Source organism: Argopecten irradians, chromosome 8 (genome assembly GCF_041381155.1).
Source record: "Argopecten irradians isolate NY chromosome 8, Ai_NY, whole genome shotgun sequence".
Classification (NCBI taxonomy): domain Eukaryota; kingdom Metazoa; phylum Mollusca; class Bivalvia; order Pectinida; family Pectinidae; genus Argopecten; species Argopecten irradians.
Genome location: NC_091141.1, coordinates 26,795,969 through 26,815,975, shown reverse-complemented (window position 1 = coordinate 26,815,975; position 20,007 = coordinate 26,795,969). Strand labels below are relative to the sequence as shown.

The following is a 20,007-nucleotide window of genomic DNA, read 5'->3' as shown; positions in this document are numbered from 1 at the left end:
GACACTGAGCTAGCTATAGGAATCACAAATTTGAAACAAACGTTAATATGTTATTCAATATATAACAAACACACTAATATTGAATTCATGGTTATACATTTTCTTCCCCATCAAGGTTTGTTTACAGCGTTTGTAGTATGTGTGTAACAAATTAATGCTTATAACGAAGCTGTACACATAGTAATCTTGATAAAACTTCAACAGAACTGTGCTAGCTAGCTCTTTATAAACCTGATAGTACAGTCATGTCAATCAACTTTTCTTTGATGTCTCTGTTCCTCATCAACATATGGTAATTCTGGTAACCTGTTCATGATTTTAATTCAAATCAATATTGAAATTTAATTCTGTTATTGTTTTGCAAAAAAGTTTGATGAAGCAGGGTTTAGTGTGAAGACAAATTATGCCTATATAACTGGAATAGATTCGGGTTTATTGGAATTCCTGAATATCATTAGCATCAGTAATGCAAATTTTATGTATAATCTAAGTGTGCAGGTGAAAGTATTTTGTTTGAAGTTGTTATTTTAGCTTTTAATATATTCAGAATAGTTTGCACGGAGTATTTGTTTTCTTCTCTTTCATGTTTTTGCTGCCACACAAATACTGATTAAAATCTGTTAAATTTTCAATGACTATAAGGTCACATTCATAAATATCATTTTGACTTGATGTGCGATCAAATGTTTAATACAGTGAGGGTTTTACAAACATATCCACACATGGAACAAGCATGATAGGATTCTTGGAACCTTATATATAAATACATACGTTCCTTTATATTCATCACGTTTTGATTGTACCCTAATCTTGATTTGCATAGCAATTGTTGATAATTGTCAGAGAAGTAGAGGATGCATTCTCTGCTGAAACACCTGGTTCCTATATTGTATATATACATTTTCAGACACTTAAGTAGTAATAAATATTGATGCAGTCACAGAAATATATTCTGTGAAATAAGTTACAAATAAATTACATTAACTCTTGTAGCCATAACACACATTTTTGATTCCTCAAACATTAGTTTTCCAATTTAATCTAAAAATTGTGAATTATTTTACCTGCGGCCTCAGGATGGTACATATCATGCATATACAATTTAAAGTAAACCATCCCTTTACTATGCCATTTTGTGTTAAATTGATTATGTACTTTCCTATATCCAGGGCCGATTACACGAAACAGACAAGGTAACTAGAATGTTTAAAAATTATTGATGCATGGACTGTGATGATAAAAAATTGACCATTGTATTTTGATTATGAAGTGTTTCCATGCATAATTTACCCAATTTTTCCTGAGTAACCTCCCTTTATGTAACATTACTTCCCTTCTAAGTTCTTTTCTGTTGGATCTGCATGTTTGAATGTAAGAACTCTTTTCATTGGTTGTTTGTGTCTTTGAATGGGATTGGATTCCTCATATTTAACACTAATGTAGATACTGGATATAAAGTGTTATTTGGTAGATGGAAAGTGAATATGATTTTGATTTATTTCATTAACTCTTCTAACTTGTAACAGGTTGAAATGTTTTGGGGGGTTTTCTGGAGAAAAAATCTTTCACTAGTCACTAGATTATCTCCCCTTTAGCAACATTGTAACTTAAAATGGAAACAGATATATGGAAGAAATTCTAATATTATAGAGATTATAGTGACCAGTTTAAATATCCATAGAGATGGTATGATTCAGCGAAAGAAAATCTAGCATATAGAAGTGATATGAATAATGCACTTATATGACTGTCCTTCTTCAAATTCTGCCCTGCACTGGGCTTTTGTAATGCTTTCATCTTTATTCATCTTTAAATTAATTCACCAACAGAACTTTATGCAGCTTCAAGGATGACTAAGAAATATGAATTTTTGAATGATCATCAATTTTTACCTGGTTACCAAAGCAACACTGGATGATAAAAGCCGAATTTGCGATTACCTAAGATCATTATAGGCTGCATGTGTTGTAGATTTGCAGAAATCTAAAATGCATGTTTATAAACCATTAAACCCTGGGAATGTGATAGTAACCCATGTTTTCAGATAAAAATGAGATTGATTATTGGTTCAATAGTACATTACCATTTCTAGATCGCATGACTCATATTTTTACTAGAGTGAAAATTGCATTGTATGTCATTTCAGTTCAGTTGCTTTAAGCATTATGGATCTTTCAATAAATACATGTTATTACCGTGTAATAACAGGTGACATGACATAGCAATTATTGTCTGATATCCTCAATATTATATCACTTTATTTTGGTATTTATCCAAATGTCCTTGTCAGCAAATCACATCTAAATGTCTCAACAAATAAGCACCTGCAATCAACAAATAAGCACCATTGGCAATGAAAATAAGCTCTTTTCCATTTGGCAATAAATAGTAATCTGTGGCTCTCAGATGAGTCTTATCAATCTATCAGTTCCAAACTTCCAGCATGAATTATGAGAGATTTCTAAGTTAGGGGTCTATTTTACTTTGGAGATGTGAGAACATTTTTACAGAACTCTGATAGTAAGATTGAGCTCTCACTTGATTCATAGATTCAAGTCCATCAGGCTTTTATAGCAGCATATTATCTTCATTGTACGTGGAATTTTGTAACCATTCATTTGATATTGTAAGGGAAAAATGATTATTTATAGTATTGTGTAGAACCATACAATATGATCAGGAGGGAGGGGAGTTCTTTTAAATGATTTTTGTAGCACCATATGATATGGTTTGGGAGAAGTTACATACATGTACTGGTATATGATATTATGTAGCACCATACGATTGGGTAAGGGAGAAGTCATTGCACCTGATATTTTGTAAGATGATTTAATATAATTAGGGAGAAGTTATCATAAATGATATTTTATTGCACCATATAATATGTTTATAGGAGAAGTTATTGAACCTGACATTTTGTAACACGATTTGATATGGTTAGGGAGAAGTTATTGAACCTGACATTTTGTAACACGATTTGATATGGTTAGGGAGAAGTTATTGAACCTGAGATTTTGTAACACGATTTGATATGGTAAGGGAGAAGTTATTGAACCTGACATTTTGTAACACGATTTGATATGGTTAGGGAGAAGTTATTGAACCTGACATTTTGTAACACGATTTGATATGGTTAGGGAGAAGTTATTGTGCCACTATAAGGATGAGTATCCCTCTAATTGTGCAGAATTGATCTGGAATCAACAGCTGGCTAACAGCAGTAATTTAAATCAATATGGCTTACAATTTTTAAGGCGGATTGCACCACACAAATGTGACATCCAACTCCAGTAGAAAATCAGGGTTGTTAGTGATGAATGGAACTAAAGATCCATCAAGATTGAAGGAATTCAAAAGATTTTGTTTTTGGCAGTATGATTTCAATGTAGAAATATTTATGTAAACGAGAATATTTGAATAAAATTTCTGATCTGCATGCTGTCTTCAAAGTTTTGCAGTAGTATAACATTAAAGAGAGTAGAATCTCTAAAGACTTATATCTCCACAAGTCGATTAAAGGAATCTCATCTATTTAATCTAAACTGATCTTGTAAGGAAATGTCCTACGTTGGGTGATGAAGAGATTCTCGTACATTAATTCCACCAGTAAGGAAACATATGTGATATAGTTACCTCCTGTGAGTAGAGCTATCACCTGTGATGTACTTTAATGGTGACAGTGTTATGTAATGGCCACCATTAATTTCAGGATCGGGGAAATCTTCCGTTGACCTAGATTTCCTGTATTGATTTAAGAATTCTAATTATTGATTTTTGTGTTAGAGACCTACAATGGATACTTGTCACTACATCCTGTAGTTTTAATGGGAAGTTAATGAGATCTTACCGACTATGTAAAGTGCTTCTGTAATTGACCAGTTAAATAGGTACAAGGTATACCCATCTGAGACCTTACTGTGCTATTGTAGTTTCTCACCTACCTAATCTCAGCATGCTGTTAGGTACCTGACCACAGGTAATTTCACTATTGGTTCTACCAAAGAAAAAATTAAGAAAACTTGCTTTCGAAATTTTGCTGTATTTAGCTATTGATGCTGAAGCTGAAATCAAGATAGAAAGTGAATGAACATTGAAGAATCTGTACTAGGAAGATAAGATAGATGAACTGAAACAGAACAATTGGCATTATACAGAGGTTCATTATGGCCATGTATATTAACAAACCAGGGGCAATTTCACATCCAAAATTCCTGCTTTGAATTGCACTTTTCAGTTTTGGAGGTCAAAGGCATGCAATGTCAACATCAACATGAATTTAAAAAAACAACTCAAGAACAAAACAAAATCCAAGTTCCATATTGAACCATTTTGAATAACTTCATTCGTTCTTTGCATGTGTATGCTGAACTAATGATTGCATTATCCTTTGTATTGATTTTAACTCATTCACCCCTGAAATTGCATACTGAACTCTTCTGGCCTTTGAATTAGAAGAGCTTATATGTGTCTTTAGGGGTGGATTAGTTAATATGCAGCCATGCTTTTACCACCCCATGTCAAACTTCTCATTAAAGTGATGATAGTTGCATAAAATGACAACAGCAAGCAATTATTTTTTCTATCCCTGTAGAGATATGAATTAGAAAAGATAAAAGCTGAATATAGCTGTTTATATATATATAAGGCCAATAATTACTTTATCCTTAATGCCTATAATGATGGCCTCGTTCATGCTTTAGTTTGATTGCTGAGAGGAATGGTGAGATAGCTCAGCAGACAGACATGGAATTCCTGTCATTATCAAGGCGATTTAGTTCCCACAATCAAACTAGCTGTATCACAACAATTAGGATACTTTTTAGGCCGATGTAATAAACTATGTTTGGATTTGCCTTTCCACTGCTAACATTTGCCCATGGCATTTTGTTGCAAACAGAATTTAGATGTTTTGGCCTCATTATGATTTGGATAATGGTCGATTTTGTTTATGTGTCTGATACTATATCATTTGTTTTCTGGCTAGTAGATCAAGGTCAGGTACTGAATGTAAGTTGCTGGTTTTTCTAAGGGAAATCCATCTTCATTCCATATTTTTAATTACTCAAACCACACCAAGTTTTTATTTAGTACTAATATGTAGTGATGTCTCTTTGTTTATGGCAATTCAGTTTATCAACATTTTCTACGGTACCATGTAATGAATGGTTCATCAGCAGCCGTCATTCAAACTGCTTGGGTCTCATGAAACCTTTCGTATTTTATATGCATTACAGGCCTTGCTCTAACATTGAATGAAAATGTGTGCATGTTGGCAGCATGGGGCATGGCCTACACTGCCTGGTGTTCTGACAGTTACCTTTTTTCCTGACCAGGTATATATCTTTAAGAATCAGGCCAGGGGGTCATGGTTATGGCCCTTTTCTTATCACTACTAATATATCTACCGCATAAATTAAGGTCACAGGAAAGCTGAATCCCCTAGTATTTTATCATCAAAAGTATTTGATGGTAATGTCCTGAAATTGATTCCAATATTTGAGAAATATATGTTAGGTTGTGTACATGAGATTCTTGTATAGAAAAGCTTCAGGTGATAAATACGAACCTTTGTGTATCCTGATAACAAGTTTTATATGATTGAAATCAATCTATTTAACTGATTGTTTTGAATCCTAACTTCACTATAAATTGTAATACTATATGTTATCGTTTTCCAGGATATCCGGCAGCAGTCATAAACAGTTTTATTAATATTTTACTGCCAAAACAAACTTTAAAATTTTAACGTCCCCCACATAACAATTATATGGCATAGTCGGTCAACAAAATTCTCTGTACTGATACAGATATTGACCAAGAAGTAACAACCACATAAATTATGGGTCATCAAGGGGAATTATGGGTACATTTACAAAGGTCATCAAGGTGAATTATGGGTACATTTACAAAGGTCATCAAGGTGAATTATGGGTACATTTACAAGGTCATCAAGGGGAATTATGAGTACATTTACAAAGGTCATCAAGGGGAATTATGAGTACATTTACAAAGGTCATCAAGGTGAATTACGGGTATATTTACAAAGGTCATCAAAGTGAATTATGGGTTATAGTGGTATCCCTGTTGAATTATGGGTATATTGACATTGGTCTATATTGAACATCTTTGTTCTTCCTTCGCCTGTTTACATATTGTCCTTAGATGTCTGAAGGTCATTCCTAGAGTTTAGAGTCTAAGAGGAGTCAGTGCGTCGGATCTGAAAAAAATCCAGTTTCCTAATTCCTCAGCAAAACCCTTCAAATATTATCTTCCTTTTAGCCGTTCAAGCAAATAATAAAATATCAACAATCATTTTAGTTTCGTCAAAGTGTCACTTAAGAGAACATTATGCCTTTTGTCACTTCAGCCAAATTTTAGCTAAATCTGTCATTATTCATTTCATACTTTCACTTCTTTCATGTATGCAGAAAAATACCTGTTTTTATAAAAAAAATAAAGTGTTGTGAAAGAAGAAGAATCTAGTGAAATTGTGTTAGTATATTAAGTACTTGTATCATCAGCACATTCTGGAATACATGTAACTATTTTTCCTTGAACTTCAAATGCTTCTAATCCTTAGCCTCTATATGTAGTCTGTATTATAGGCTGTGCTAATTTCTTTATTAAAGCCATGCCTGTGATTATGTGACACTAAAAGTGTAATTAACATTGTCATTTTCATCATTATACAATATTTATGGCTCATCTGTTTGGCTTTAATGTCCTGGATGGCCTTTTCAGCTGGGTCAACCTGATACCAGTGAATGATTGATTTTATATAATGGTATACAGTGGAGGCAGTGTGTACTATCATGTCTTTTACTGAGTTTTGAATAAGATCAGAGAGAGAGCTACCAGGGTTGAAAATGAGATTAAAGTCATTCAGCTTAGAATTGTGATAGTTTTTTAGTTACCTACAACAGCACAAACTTTGATGTTTACAGTTACCTACAACAGCACGAACTTTGAAATTTTGTAATGTATCTAGTGTAATGCAGAATTCTCCCAAACTACATGCACACAGTTATTTAATGCCATGTGCATCCTGTAAACGTTATCTTTACCAGTTTGAAGAACAGAATATGAAACAAAATAAAGCCAAATCTGCGCTGTATCAGAACATGTTTTTCAAGCAACCACGTCCTGTATATGATATAAGCTTCAAAATTGCAATAAAATCTTATGATAGTGTATATCTAATATATCTATATAGAAATACCTAGCGTCAAAAATCCTTCTGATCTATAATATACATCTTCATTATAAACACATACTTTGATACTTATAAAATATAATTAACGAAGTAAATATGAAAACCTGTGCATGCTGTTTTGTTTATTTGTTGTTATGGTAACTGGTAGATATGGTGTTACGGAGATAGAGATCCCAGCCAGAATATCTATCGATTGATGTGTGCCTTCCTGGGAAGAAATCATCTTAACTGACCACTTAAGACACACTTAAGCTGCTGTTAGGATGTCATAGACCGGTCAACACAATTAATCATTTATTGTTTTATCTTTTGTTTTTCAGCAAATCAAGGCTGCCGAGCGTTACATGAAGAGGCTAGAGTTCCACCTCTCCAAGGTACAATCTCAGTCAATAGATCTGTCACTGAAACATTTACTGGGACAGACCAAGCTATATTATAACTAATGAACTTCACAAGCTCTCTTTGACTTGAGCTTATCTCAATTCTTGCAATACCTGGAAACACTTACAACCACTCCTAACATGAGCTCATCTTTAAAAGCTCTCTTGATGAATTGTTTTTTCTAGAACGCCTCTGAACAAGCACTTGTTATAACTAAGAGCTCCCCTTAACAAGCACTTGTTATAACTAGGAACAACCTCTTAACAAGCACCTGCTATAACTAGGAGCTCCCCTTAACAAGCACCTGCTTTAGCTAAGAGCTCTCCTTAACAAGCACTTGTTATAACTAGGAGCAACCCCTTAACAAGCACCTGCTATAACTAAGAGCTCCCCTTAACAAGCACTTGTTATAACTAGGAGCAACCCCTTAGCAAGCACCTGTTATAACCAAGAGCTCCCCTTAACAAGCTTTTGTTATAACTAGGAGCAACCCCTTAACAAGCACCTACTATAACTAAGAGCTCCCCTTAACAAGCACCTGCTATAACTAAGAACTCCCTTTAACAAGCACTTGTTATAACTAGAAGCAACCCCTTAACAAACACCTGCTATAACTAAGAGCTCCCCTTAACAAGCACTTGTTATAACTAGGAGCAACCCCTTAACAAGCACCTGCTATGACTAAGAGCTCCCCTTAACAAACACCTGCTATAACTAAGAGCTCTCCTTAACAAGCACTTGTTATAACTAGGAGCAACCCCTTAACAAGCAACTGCTATAACTAAGAGCTCTCCTTAACAAGCACCTGCTATAACTAGAGCTCCCCTTAACAAGCACACCTGCTATAACTAAGAGCTCTCCTTAACAAGCACTTGTTATAACTGGAGCAACCCCTTAACAAGCACCTGCTTTAGCTAAGAGCTCTCCTTAACAAGCACTTGTTATAACTAGGAGCAACCCTTAACAAGCACTGCTAAACTAGAGCCCCTTAACAAGCACCTGCTATACTAAGAGCTCCCTTAACAAGCACTTGTTATAACTAGGAGCAACCCCTTAACAAGCACCTGCTATAACCAAGAGCTCCCCTTAACAAGCTTTTGTTATAACTAGGAGCAACAACCCCTTAACAAGCACCTACTATAACTAAGAGCTCCCCTTAACAAGCACCTGCTATAACTAAGAACTCCCTTTAACAAGCACTTGTTATAACTAGGAGCAACCCCTTAACAAACACCTGCTATAACTAAGAGCTCCCCTTAACAAGCACTTGTTATAACTAGGAGCAACCCCTTAACAAGCACCTGCTATGACTAAGAGCTCCCCTTAACAAGCACCTGCTATAACTAAGAGCTCTCCTTAACAAGCACTTGTTATAACTAGGAGCAACCCCTTAACAAGCACCTGCTATAACTAAGAGCTCTCCTTAACAAGCACTTGTTATAACTAGGAGCAACCCCTTAACAAGCACCTGCTATAACTAAGAGCTCCCCTTAACAAGCACTTGTTATAACTAGGAGCAACCCCTTAACAAGCACCTGCTATAACTAAGAGCTCCCCTTAACAAGCACTTGTTATAACTAGGAGCAACCCCTTAACAAGCACCTGCTATAACTAAGAACTCCCCTTAACAAGCACCTGTTGTAACTAAGAGCTCCCCTTAACAAGCACCTGTTTTAACTAGGAGTAACCCCTTAACAAGCACTTGTTATAACTAGGAGCTACCCCTTAACAAGCACCTGCTATAACTAAGAACTCCCCTTAACAAGCACCTGTTATAACTAAGAGCTCCCCTTAACAAGCACCTGTTATAACTAGGAGCAACCCCTTAACAAGCAACTGCTATAGCTAAGAGCTCTCCTTAACAAGCACTTGTTATAACTAGGAGCAACCCCTTAACAAGCACCTGCTATAACTAAGAACTCCCCTTAACAAGCACTTGTTATAACTAGGAGCAACCCCTTAACAAGCACCTGCTATAAGTAAGAGCTCTCCTTAACAAGCACTTGTTATAACTAGGAGCAACCCCTTAACAAGCACCTGCTATAACTAAGAGCTCTCCTTAACAAGCACTTGTTATAACTAGGAGCAACCCCTTAACAAGCACCTGCTATAACTAAGAGCTCCCCTTAACAAGCACTTGTTATAACTAGGAGCAACCCCTTAACAAGCACCTGCTATAACTAAGAGCTCCCCTTAACAAGCACTTGTTATAACTAGGAGCAACCCCTTAACAAGCACCTGCTATAACTAAGAGCTCCCCTTAACAAGCACTTGTTATAACTAGGAGAAACCCCTTAACAAGCACCTGCTATAACTAAGAGCTCCTTTTAACAAGCAATAAGAGCTCCTCTTTACAAGCTTCTGCTATCACTAGGAGCTCCCCTGAACAAACACTCAACAGAGCTCACCCTTATATGCATTCTTGCTTGAACATCACAAAGAAGGAATTGATTTGAATTTGGATGTCACCTGTTGGCAAAAGTATTATCAGATGTCATTGAGAGGTGAAGTAAGATAAAAGTTCCTACAATAGAGAGTTACCTAGGTTCAGGTGACATCATAAATGCATATTTTAATTTCTTTCTTTCTCACATAATTTACTTTCACAGAATTTATTTTGCACAAAACAATATCAATTATTATTATTGATAAAAAATTTCCATTAAATTTTAAAATCTGCGTTAATGTTAATCTTTGTTAATTTGTTTTAAAATGGAAATCGTGAAATTTAGTAGCCTCATAAGAAAGTTGACTGATAGTATTTCTAAATAGGACAGAGAAGGAAATCTGTTTACAGTATGGAAATAATTGGATTTTGTTGTACCCTGGCTGCTTTTCTTTAGCCAAGGATCAACAACAGAGATTTACTTGTTATCATAGACATGTACAACCATGTACAAGAAAGTTGTTTTTTTAAATCTGATGTTAATTATAGTCAGCAGTTTGCCAGGGTTGTGTGAGAGTGAAGCGAGATGACGCCATCATTTACTGTGTATTAGGAAATCAATAGATAACTCAAGCAGGTGATTTGTCTATTGATAAAATTGTCTGTAAGGTTCAGATATCATATAGAACGTCACTAAGATAAAATAACCGACTGACTGAGGCATCATATCTGTCTCATCACATTCCCCTGTTTTCAATATCGTCAATGTTGTTTTCTCAGTTCGTATAGCACTAACTTCAAGTTATATAGGAAATATTAATTGGTATATATATATATATTACACATCATATTGAAATTAATTTTTTTTTTGTTATGTTTCTTATTTTATTTTTTTGATCCTCGTATCTAAATGATGTTTCCTTTGTTTCTACAGATTGAAGAGCTCCATGACTGTTATTTGGTCCAGCAACAGTTACGAGAAGGTATAACATTCATGCATATATAGATAATAATAAGTAACTAGTTCACCCCTATCATTTTAAAATGAACTCTTCTAGATTAAGAAATAGAAGCATTCATATGTGTATTAAGGAATGAAAAAGTTAACTTCTCGAATGTTATTTTTCTTTTGTAATATGGTAAGAAAGAATATTAACAAAACCGTGATTCTGTTTGACCTTTAACCACAGGGGACTGTCATAATATATGATGGTGGGGGGGAGGGGTATGATTCTGACATTTTGTTACAGCCGACAGCCCCTACTGTCTTCAGTCGAAGGTGTTTTTCATCCTCCCCAAATACAATATATGAAATGACAATGTATTTATCTTTAGCCAAAGGGCCCACACACCATTTTCCATATGATATATTTTAATTCTAATAATACGAACAGAATTGATGAAACTGACCGTCAGTCACTCACAGCAACATGAGTCATAACTGCTTTAACATGATATTTTATAAATCATAGTGATACTATCTCGGGCAAAGACAAAATCTCTTCCTTAATTCATTAGAGGAAAGATAATGTGTTAAAAATACATCTTAAGCTGCGGAGATTTAAGGACACTTGAAGGATGTGGAAATTTCAATAAAAAATGGAATAAAAGGCAAACAGAGCCATTAAAAGCGATCCCATGGCCTTAAATTACATCAGGTTATGTGATTTAGCCTGGTTTTACCATTCATGTTTGTTGTAATAACCTAGAACCTTTTAAACAAGCTTTTTCAAGCTGATGCAGATTATAATGGAATTCTTCTGGACTTTTGGGGATGTAAGGAAGCTAGAGCATTGTGAAGGGACAGAGATGGAGGGAAGGGGAGGGGGAAGCTGTGGTATTAAATGATTCACCCCTGGAACCATTTTTGAACTCCTCCAATCCAAACACTGGATTAGTTCATTATGAATTTTCAGGGGTGAATGTGACTCAGCTACATTAATTATAGGTGTTGAATCATCTAGTGACATCAGTAACCGAGCAATATATGACAGTTTAACATGAAGCAAAATATTGATAAACCATGGCACTAGATCAGGTTGGCACAATATTTGCCTTACACTATATTTAACATTGTCATTTTACATAGTCAAATATCACCCAGAGCAGAGATTGAATTACTGTCTTAATTTCAAACATCCTGTACAGCCCACAAGGTGTATGTATAGCAAAATATATACAGTTGTAATAAATGATACCATAGCTATATTAAAATTAAAATTATGAAATTAAATATTACTAATGTATTGAAATGTATGGAATATGAATGGATTACACTTGTAAATGGAATTTACCTAATTTATCTATGAAAAGTAAAGTATAAATGAATACAATTGTAGAAGATTTGTAAACTTTTCAACAGACATTCTTCTGCCTTAGTGACTACCTCTGCGTAATGACCACCAGCTTAGTAAGACCACTTTCTTTGGGTCACAAGTTGTCAATTTCTGCACAATTTAACCAGCGTATACAGGCCACTTTGTATAAGAACTATTCTTTCTTTGATCCCTTTATCTCCATGGAATGATGTTCATTTCAGTTGTATGTTCTCGTAAAATGTTAAACTAAGTGTTTCACACCAAGTATAATTCCTTTCCAATGTAACGGGCATCTTACACATTCCTTTAACCATTATTCATATCCAGAAAATTTTCAAAAACGTATCGGCTGATAATTGAGAAGTATAAGGATTCACAATCGGAATTTTACTCCCGGAAGTCTTACGGATTTCACATTCAGGATATTGGGTCATAAACCATTATGTAAAAAGTGTAATACTGATAAATCTATTACGGATATTGTGTATTGTAATGGATTGTTACTCGTGATATTCTCGATTGTCGTCTGCTGTCACTGTCGGGGAGGAGATATTGACGTCGGACAGTCATATTAGGTTGTTGTACACGTTCTGTTATGTCCAATGATAAGACGTCTTATTTCCTATACTAATAATTCTTTTGATCTGTAAATAATGTAACTCTAAATATGGAACAAATTTCCTTTATAGTGGAACTTGATGGCTTAATTTAAATCATATGGAAATGTAATATCTACAGAAATTTTCTCATTTCCGTTTTGGTGACGCCGGATTAGGGTGGAATTCGAGCAGGAAACATTGAATATGTGTTTCTATAAAAAAAAATTTAGGATTTGTGATATTCTCTTAACACGAAATTAAAGAACATTAATCTTTCAAAAAGTACATATTGAAAGTTCAAAAAGTTTTATATTCATTATGGTTAGACTACAGTTAAGTCAATTGTGTAATGTTGTTTCTTTCTTTCGTAACCTATATATTACGACACCTGTCTAATAAAACACATTTTGTCTGTCCCTTAGAATGTCTCATTTAACACAGGTTTAACTGTATATTTTGTTTTGTTTCAGGAACAAAGACCATGCAGAGGGCATACATTCTGTCTCCTGCCAAACGACGTGAAGTATTGGCAAGTGTGCGGTACGGCATGAAGGAATGCTCACAGGTCAGTTATAGATAACAATTACCTCTAACTATACACTTTATACAGTATAGATACGTATAACCTACATTGGAACAAAATCTTTCGACCTCTTTCAGAGTTATGCCCCTTTGTAACAAAACAGGATGAGGTAAGAGAGGGTTTAAGTTGGCCCCCTGGAAGACAATTTAAGATGAACAGCCTTTTTTACAAATTTTTTTTTCAGTTTTTGTTCACTTATAAGTCACACTTGTATATATAAGTCACACCCAAAAGTTAGGCCTATGTTCCTACATGTACCATCTGTGTATTGATCAGTCTAATATGTCTGTGTTCACACACAAGGTAACTACCTCATTCTTCTCTGAAATTTCAAAATGGACTGTTCTAGTCCTTGAATTAGAAGAGTCTAAAAGTGTTTTTAGGGGTGAATGAGCTGGGTTCAAATAAAAAGTGGATTACATTTATATTTTTGTCTGAAAATGAGTTATAATTAAGATATTTGCTTTTTTGTCTTACAGACAATGTGTGCAATAGAGGCTCAACTAGAAGCAATGCTGGGAACGTTTAACTGTAAATTAAAAGGTTTGTTACTATAGTTACCAGAATTAAGTTGAAAACACAGGATTAACAATCCATTTGAATTATTATATAAGCAATATTGTTTTCATTAATTCATTAATTAATACCATATGTTTTCAATTAGAAATTCTATATTATTTCAATACAAATTCTAACTTTATGGTAAAAATGTTCAGTATTTTGATCTTTATTTGCATGGTATTGACCTGTTTCAACTTACAAATTGCCTTCATTGTGATATTTGTTTTAGTTAGACAGGGATCAATCTAGGTTTTGTGGGAAACTACCCTTTTTCAAAATAGGGGAAAAGTTTGGCGAAATATAGGGGAATTTCAATCTTCTTATTTTGGTCCAAAATTATATGCATTTTGACGAAAAAGTACTGTAAAACAACAAATTTTATTTTTAGGTTTAGTAAAGCAAGATTTTAAGCTCAATAATGAAAATTTTTAGTTAATCATAAAATATGCAGTAGCTGTATGATAAATATGAAGAAATTTGCAAACAAAAGTCTAAAAAAAATTATGAAAAATAAGTCACAGGGGAAATTTTGTTACAAAAACGGTAATTTTTTAGCTCCAAATGGGGAATTTTTAAATCTTCAGGGAATTTTAGGCCAGAGGGGATTTCATTCCTTAAGGGGAAATTTACCCATAACAGTAATAAATCAGAGCTAAATTGATCCCTGTAAGAACATAATATTTTTAGTTCAGAGTGGTTATTCTTTGCTTAAAACTTTAATTAAATCATGTCATAGATTTTAATTTACCATATCAAAAACACAAAAATAATCAGGTTGTTTCTGTTTTTAAAGACTGTATCTTATTACAAGTCATCTTGTGCTATTTTGAAATTAGTTGTATGTTAATTTTTTCTCACATTTGTTTCTATTTTAGGAATGGCGGGATTTGCACGTCTTTGTCCTGGAGATGTGTTCGAAATATCATTAAAACATGGCGCTCAGAAATGGAAGTCTAAAGGAAGAGTTGAAAAGACTGGTGCTCAAAGATGGGATAACGCAGAATATACATTTAAAGCTCTAGTAGGGGATATAATCCATATCAAGGTATAAAATGGTCTTGCGGTCCAACAAATTTTCATACAGTTAATTTACTATTGTAAATTTTGTGATTCAAAGTAGATTCATAAAAGCTCTTTGAATAAATGTCTACATAAATCATATGGAAAAGTATCTCTTTTCGGTATCTTTTAAAAAGTTAATCTGTGAGAGGTTGTTTTAAAACGGAAATGGCTGTATTTAGCAGACATAGAAGAAAGTTGGTTAAAAGATGCTTTATTGTTAAAATTATTTGATTTTCCTTAAGTTCCACATTATTTTTAAAGATAAAAAATTATCTGGACTCATTGATTGATTTTGTAACAAAATTATCCATGTGAAAATGTTCAATTGCATCCTATTTGATTCTAATTTAAATCTATTTATGTGGTCTAACTGATTTCAATGTGGTGTTTTATTCAAACAATATTTTTTGTATGTGGCAGGGTGTAGAGGCGAGAAGTTTTAAATCTGTCCTATTGGGTCAGAAGAGCTGTGATACTCGCGACCTTTTCTCTTCCAACCCTCAACTGATGACGGTCAGCATCAACACAAATGGCTCTCTCAAACTCAGCATTGTCATCACATGGAAGTAAGGCATCAGGCTTGTTTTATCTGTCAACTGAATATAAACATGGGAAGGATTTCTGTGTTTTTTATCTCCTTACCATAAAATGGCAGAGTGATGAGGTTTAGTATAATCAATGTTTGTCCTTTTCTGTTTCATTCTGATTTCATATGGAGGCAGTGGTACTTATGTTGAAGAGATGGTTCTAATCTTGCATATATGTGGATAGGTCCTATATACATGTATCTGCCTATATAAAAGTTTTTTACAACTATTTTCTGAAATAAACTCATTTGAATCTAGGAGAGTAATTTTTATGTTCAGCTCATTTGTATAATATTCCACAATGAGCCATTCTGAATGCACTTAATTTATATAGTGTTTTTACACAAGATTATGTTTTGGTAAATTTTTATCCGTGTTATTTTCTTATCTCCATAGCCCACTAGATGGTGTTGAGGAGAGTATGTCCTACTTTGAGGTTCCAATGCGACCAGCCAACACGCCACGTAGACGACCTGTTTCTGTGCTAGCTCTAAACGGAGAGTTGGTAAGTACCTTGTACTTTGATTTATATAACAAATCTGATGAATGATGTCCTAGCCATCCAAAACATGTCAACTAAAATTCACTCATGAAATCCTTAATGTTGAAGCTCCATCTACTACTAATTGTTACTTCCTAGAATATTTAGGACATCTATTCCTTAACGTATTTTGTTATTAATGTTAAAATAGTGCCAATCTTATTTAGCTAATATCACAGCAGAATTTTCCAATAATGCCTGGTCTTATATATTGTAGAATGGCAGCTACATGAGTTTGTCGGATAAACAGGAGCGTCGGTTCTCAACACCACTGTCCCTTACTAAGGACGATAACTTTGTATTCCGGACATCTACGGCGAGCAGTGCGAGTGCCCATTCATCACCTTACCCCTCTAGTGAAGGGCGACTGTTACATAGAGACTCTGGATTCTCCAGTGCCATTAATCTTCCTACATCTTCCCCTGTACAGTCTAAGAAACCCCTCCACTCCCCTCCCTCCCCACCCCTGGAGACCAGGTCCCCACCCCTGACCAGAGAGGGACCTCCTACCCACCAGTCCCCTGTCCATCCCTCATCCCCAGTCCTTTCACACTCCACCCTACCATCCTCTGTGTTTAATCATCTTCACTTCCCCGTGGCGTCCAGTCAAGGTGGAACCCAAGTGCGGGAGGAACCGCAAACAGTGGAGGATGCTCTTACTTCGCTACAGACTGTGCTGGAAGATTTCCACGGACAGTACCGGGAACTGGAGCGGCTGGAGGATGTAGTAGTTACCCTTGAACATGTACTCAGGGTAGGTATTCATAGTTTATGGTAGCCTAACAGGGTGATCTGATGGTGTAGTGGTTAAGATGCTTGCCTTTTACATAGCCAGCCAGGTTTAATCCCCTTCACGGACGTGAAAAATTTAAGGGTCACTTACCTGATAACGTTGGTTTTCTCAGGGCGCTCCGGTTTCCTCCCACAATATAACCTTATGTGCGCTTATATCCGGGCCATCGAGAGTGATTTGCATAAGCTGTATAACTTGTTTTGTGATCAATGTAAAAATAAATAAAGTTTATATACAAATAGGATTAAAGGCTCCTATATTTCTTATGGAGCTCACTAATTCATTGATCTTTGTGTTTTTATCATGCAAAGATTATAAACAGATAGTAGGTCAGATTGTCACAAGATTTAGTACAGCTATTCATACTTAATATTTATGTTCAGTCAGATAGATAATATCAGTCAGATAGATAATATCTCGGCGGTGGCCGAGTGGTTAAGATGTCCCGACATATTACCACAAGCCCTCCACCTCTGGGATGCGGGTTCGAATCCCATGTGGGGCAGTTGCCAGGTACTGACCGCTGACCGGTGGTTTTTCTCCGGGTACTCCGGCTTTCCTCCACCAACAAACCTGGCACGTCCTTACATGACCCTGGCTGTTAATAGGACGTAAAACTAAACAAACAAAAGATAATATTATTATACATTAAAGTTTTAGTCTTTAGATTAACAGGATACACGCTGTGAACTTTAAGTCATAGAATTGGGGAAAAAAAATTAATGATATCTACCATGAGAACAATTTACAACTGCGTCATGTTGTATTTGCAGAAAGAGTCGCGGTGTAGCTCACGATCGTCCAGTATCAGTATATCTATAGAGAGTGCTCTGGAGGCGTTCGACTTCCTAAATACTGAAGAAACGGCGACAGAGGAAGCAGAACCTCAGGTGTAAGTGTCCATGTCATGCCACCAGGCCATTTAAATAATCTTTGTAGATGGAGAGGTCATAAAATTATATAGAGACAAAATTTTCATAAAATATATTTTAAATAAGTTAACGCAATGATAAAATTACAATATTCATAATGATTACTCTTGCAGAAAGTGCAATTAGCACAATTATATTGCACATAATTGTGCTGAGTTTCTACCACTAAAATATGATTATTGCTGAATATGTAAAATTTTATATACAATTCATCTAAAAGCTTGCTGTGCATTATATTATTTTAGATACTAATGTTAATAATCTATTATGAAATTTGGTATTTGCATATAACAGAGTTATCTGCCCTTGCAGGTAGGTATTGATTGTGTCGTCATGTGTTTGCGTGCGTAACATCATACATTTCGGAGAAAATGTTAATTGCGCTCACAAAATAATGACGTAATAATCTTTAACTACCTGCAAAGGAGCTAACTCTGTAATATGCAAAGACAGAATATCTCAAAGATCCATCATTTTATTCTTATATAAATTACCATCCAACTTAAACTTCAGAGACCAAGCGGCATTTGATAACATCATATCTAGTCCGGAATCCACTGCCAAGACCGCCGACTCTGGCATTGAATCATTAGCCAAGCGCCTGAGTGAAGACACCCAGCTCGGGTCAAGTGAAGGGTCGAGTCCCCTACCTCCCACTACAGGGAACGACCAAGTGGACCACGCCCTCATATACCACCTTGTGTACTGTGAACGGCTGCTTGAGGTACGACAATTTATTTTATATTATAAAGTAACTTTACTCTGAGTAATGTATAGTTTCTGTATAGGTTAATTTGTGATTTTGATGCATTTTTTATTAGCTGTAGCATATACCAAGATAGGTTAACTACACACTAACAGGTAAATAATGTGTAATCGTTTAATTTTGTGGGGTTTTATTTCGATTTATTCACATTTTAACTGAAATTTACAAATTCTAATCTCCAGCAAAATATTTAGTAATTCATTGACATACGTGACAGTTTTATGAAGTATAGGAATAAGTGAACCGCAAAATTTGACCCTGCTTTAACGTGCTATACAAAATTTGACCCTGCTTTAACGTGCTATACACTATCAAAATCTACTTTAACTTGAATTTAGAGAGGGGATATTTGTGAATAAGAAGGGTAAATTTTGTGTTACAGAGCCTTGGTAACTTTGGTCCACTGAAGTGTCGAGAAATCTATGCATTAGACAAGCTACAGAAGCAAGCAGAGATTATAGAAAGTTTGATAAAGGTGGCCAGTACAGGGGCGGTAATAGACCTCCTCTCAGGTACGGATAAAAGATACAAGTTAACTATTTTATCGTAAAATATATATCTCTACCACTCACTGCTATATAGTGTTCAACCTGATTCATGTCTACCCCAAGTATAAAACAGATAATAAAGGGAGACAACACTAAATCCCTCCTTTTAATGTCCCGCTACCAAATAAGGGCATGTTAGTATTACCGGTGTCCATCCGTACCCATTCTGTCTGGTCTCGAACTATAACATCTTGTACTGTTTGGAGACATAGCAGGCCTTTTATATATAATTTTCTCCTTTCCATTTTCCATGAAGTTTGATTTCAATTGCTTATAGATCATTTGAAAAACTTTCTGATAGAAGATTGTTTCTAAAAAAATTCAAAATTACACAAAGCATTGCCATTATTTAACACCATATATATTCAGGATGACTTTTCACTTTGTTGATCATGTGACATACACGACATATTACCTGTTTCTGCTGACAGTGATGACGGAGTTGAGCGACGATAAAAGTCTTCGTGAGTTCTGGGCGAGATGTACCGACCACAATGTTTTGTACGTACACCCGGAGAAGTTAGTGGCAAGTCTGGAGCAGAAATACGGGCCACAGCTTCAGTCAAAATACAACAAGGAACCAAAGAAAGGTACCAAACAATGGAAGCTGTGTATATAAGGAAATCTGATAAAAACCTAGAAATCCGCGTTAAATTGATCTATGGTTTCTTTTATGTTTAACATTATATTTAAATGAAATATATAGCTTTGAATATCTCAAGTGTTAAATGCTTCGC

General features: G+C 35.0%; 1 protein-coding gene across 8 annotated transcripts in view; it reads left to right on the top strand.

Annotated features, from left to right (window-relative positions):
• LOC138330006 (rho family-interacting cell polarization regulator 2-like) overlaps positions 1 to 20,007 on the top strand; it is a 103,178-nt gene that overhangs the window by 79,694 nt on the left and 3,477 nt on the right. For 7 of the 8 annotated variants that reach the window (XM_069277338.1, XM_069277339.1, XM_069277346.1 and 4 more), the window contains 13 exons: positions 1,170 to 1,193; positions 7,534 to 7,587; positions 10,915 to 10,963; positions 13,368 to 13,462; positions 13,960 to 14,023; positions 14,917 to 15,086; positions 15,524 to 15,669; positions 16,087 to 16,195; positions 16,449 to 16,985; positions 17,798 to 17,916; positions 18,470 to 18,680; positions 19,105 to 19,234; positions 19,702 to 19,860. In XM_069277338.1, coding sequence (XP_069133439.1) covers positions 1,170 to 1,193; positions 7,534 to 7,587; positions 10,915 to 10,963; positions 13,368 to 13,462; positions 13,960 to 14,023; positions 14,917 to 15,086; positions 15,524 to 15,669; positions 16,087 to 16,195; positions 16,449 to 16,985; positions 17,798 to 17,916; positions 18,470 to 18,680; positions 19,105 to 19,234; positions 19,702 to 19,860 — 1,867 coding nt within the window. The remainder of the gene's footprint in view (positions 1 to 1,169; positions 1,194 to 7,533; positions 7,588 to 10,914; positions 10,964 to 13,367; positions 13,463 to 13,959; positions 14,024 to 14,916; positions 15,087 to 15,523; positions 15,670 to 16,086; positions 16,196 to 16,448; positions 16,986 to 17,797; positions 17,917 to 18,469; positions 18,681 to 19,104; positions 19,235 to 19,701; positions 19,861 to 20,007) is intronic. The other variant, XM_069277342.1, reaches the window with a different exon arrangement.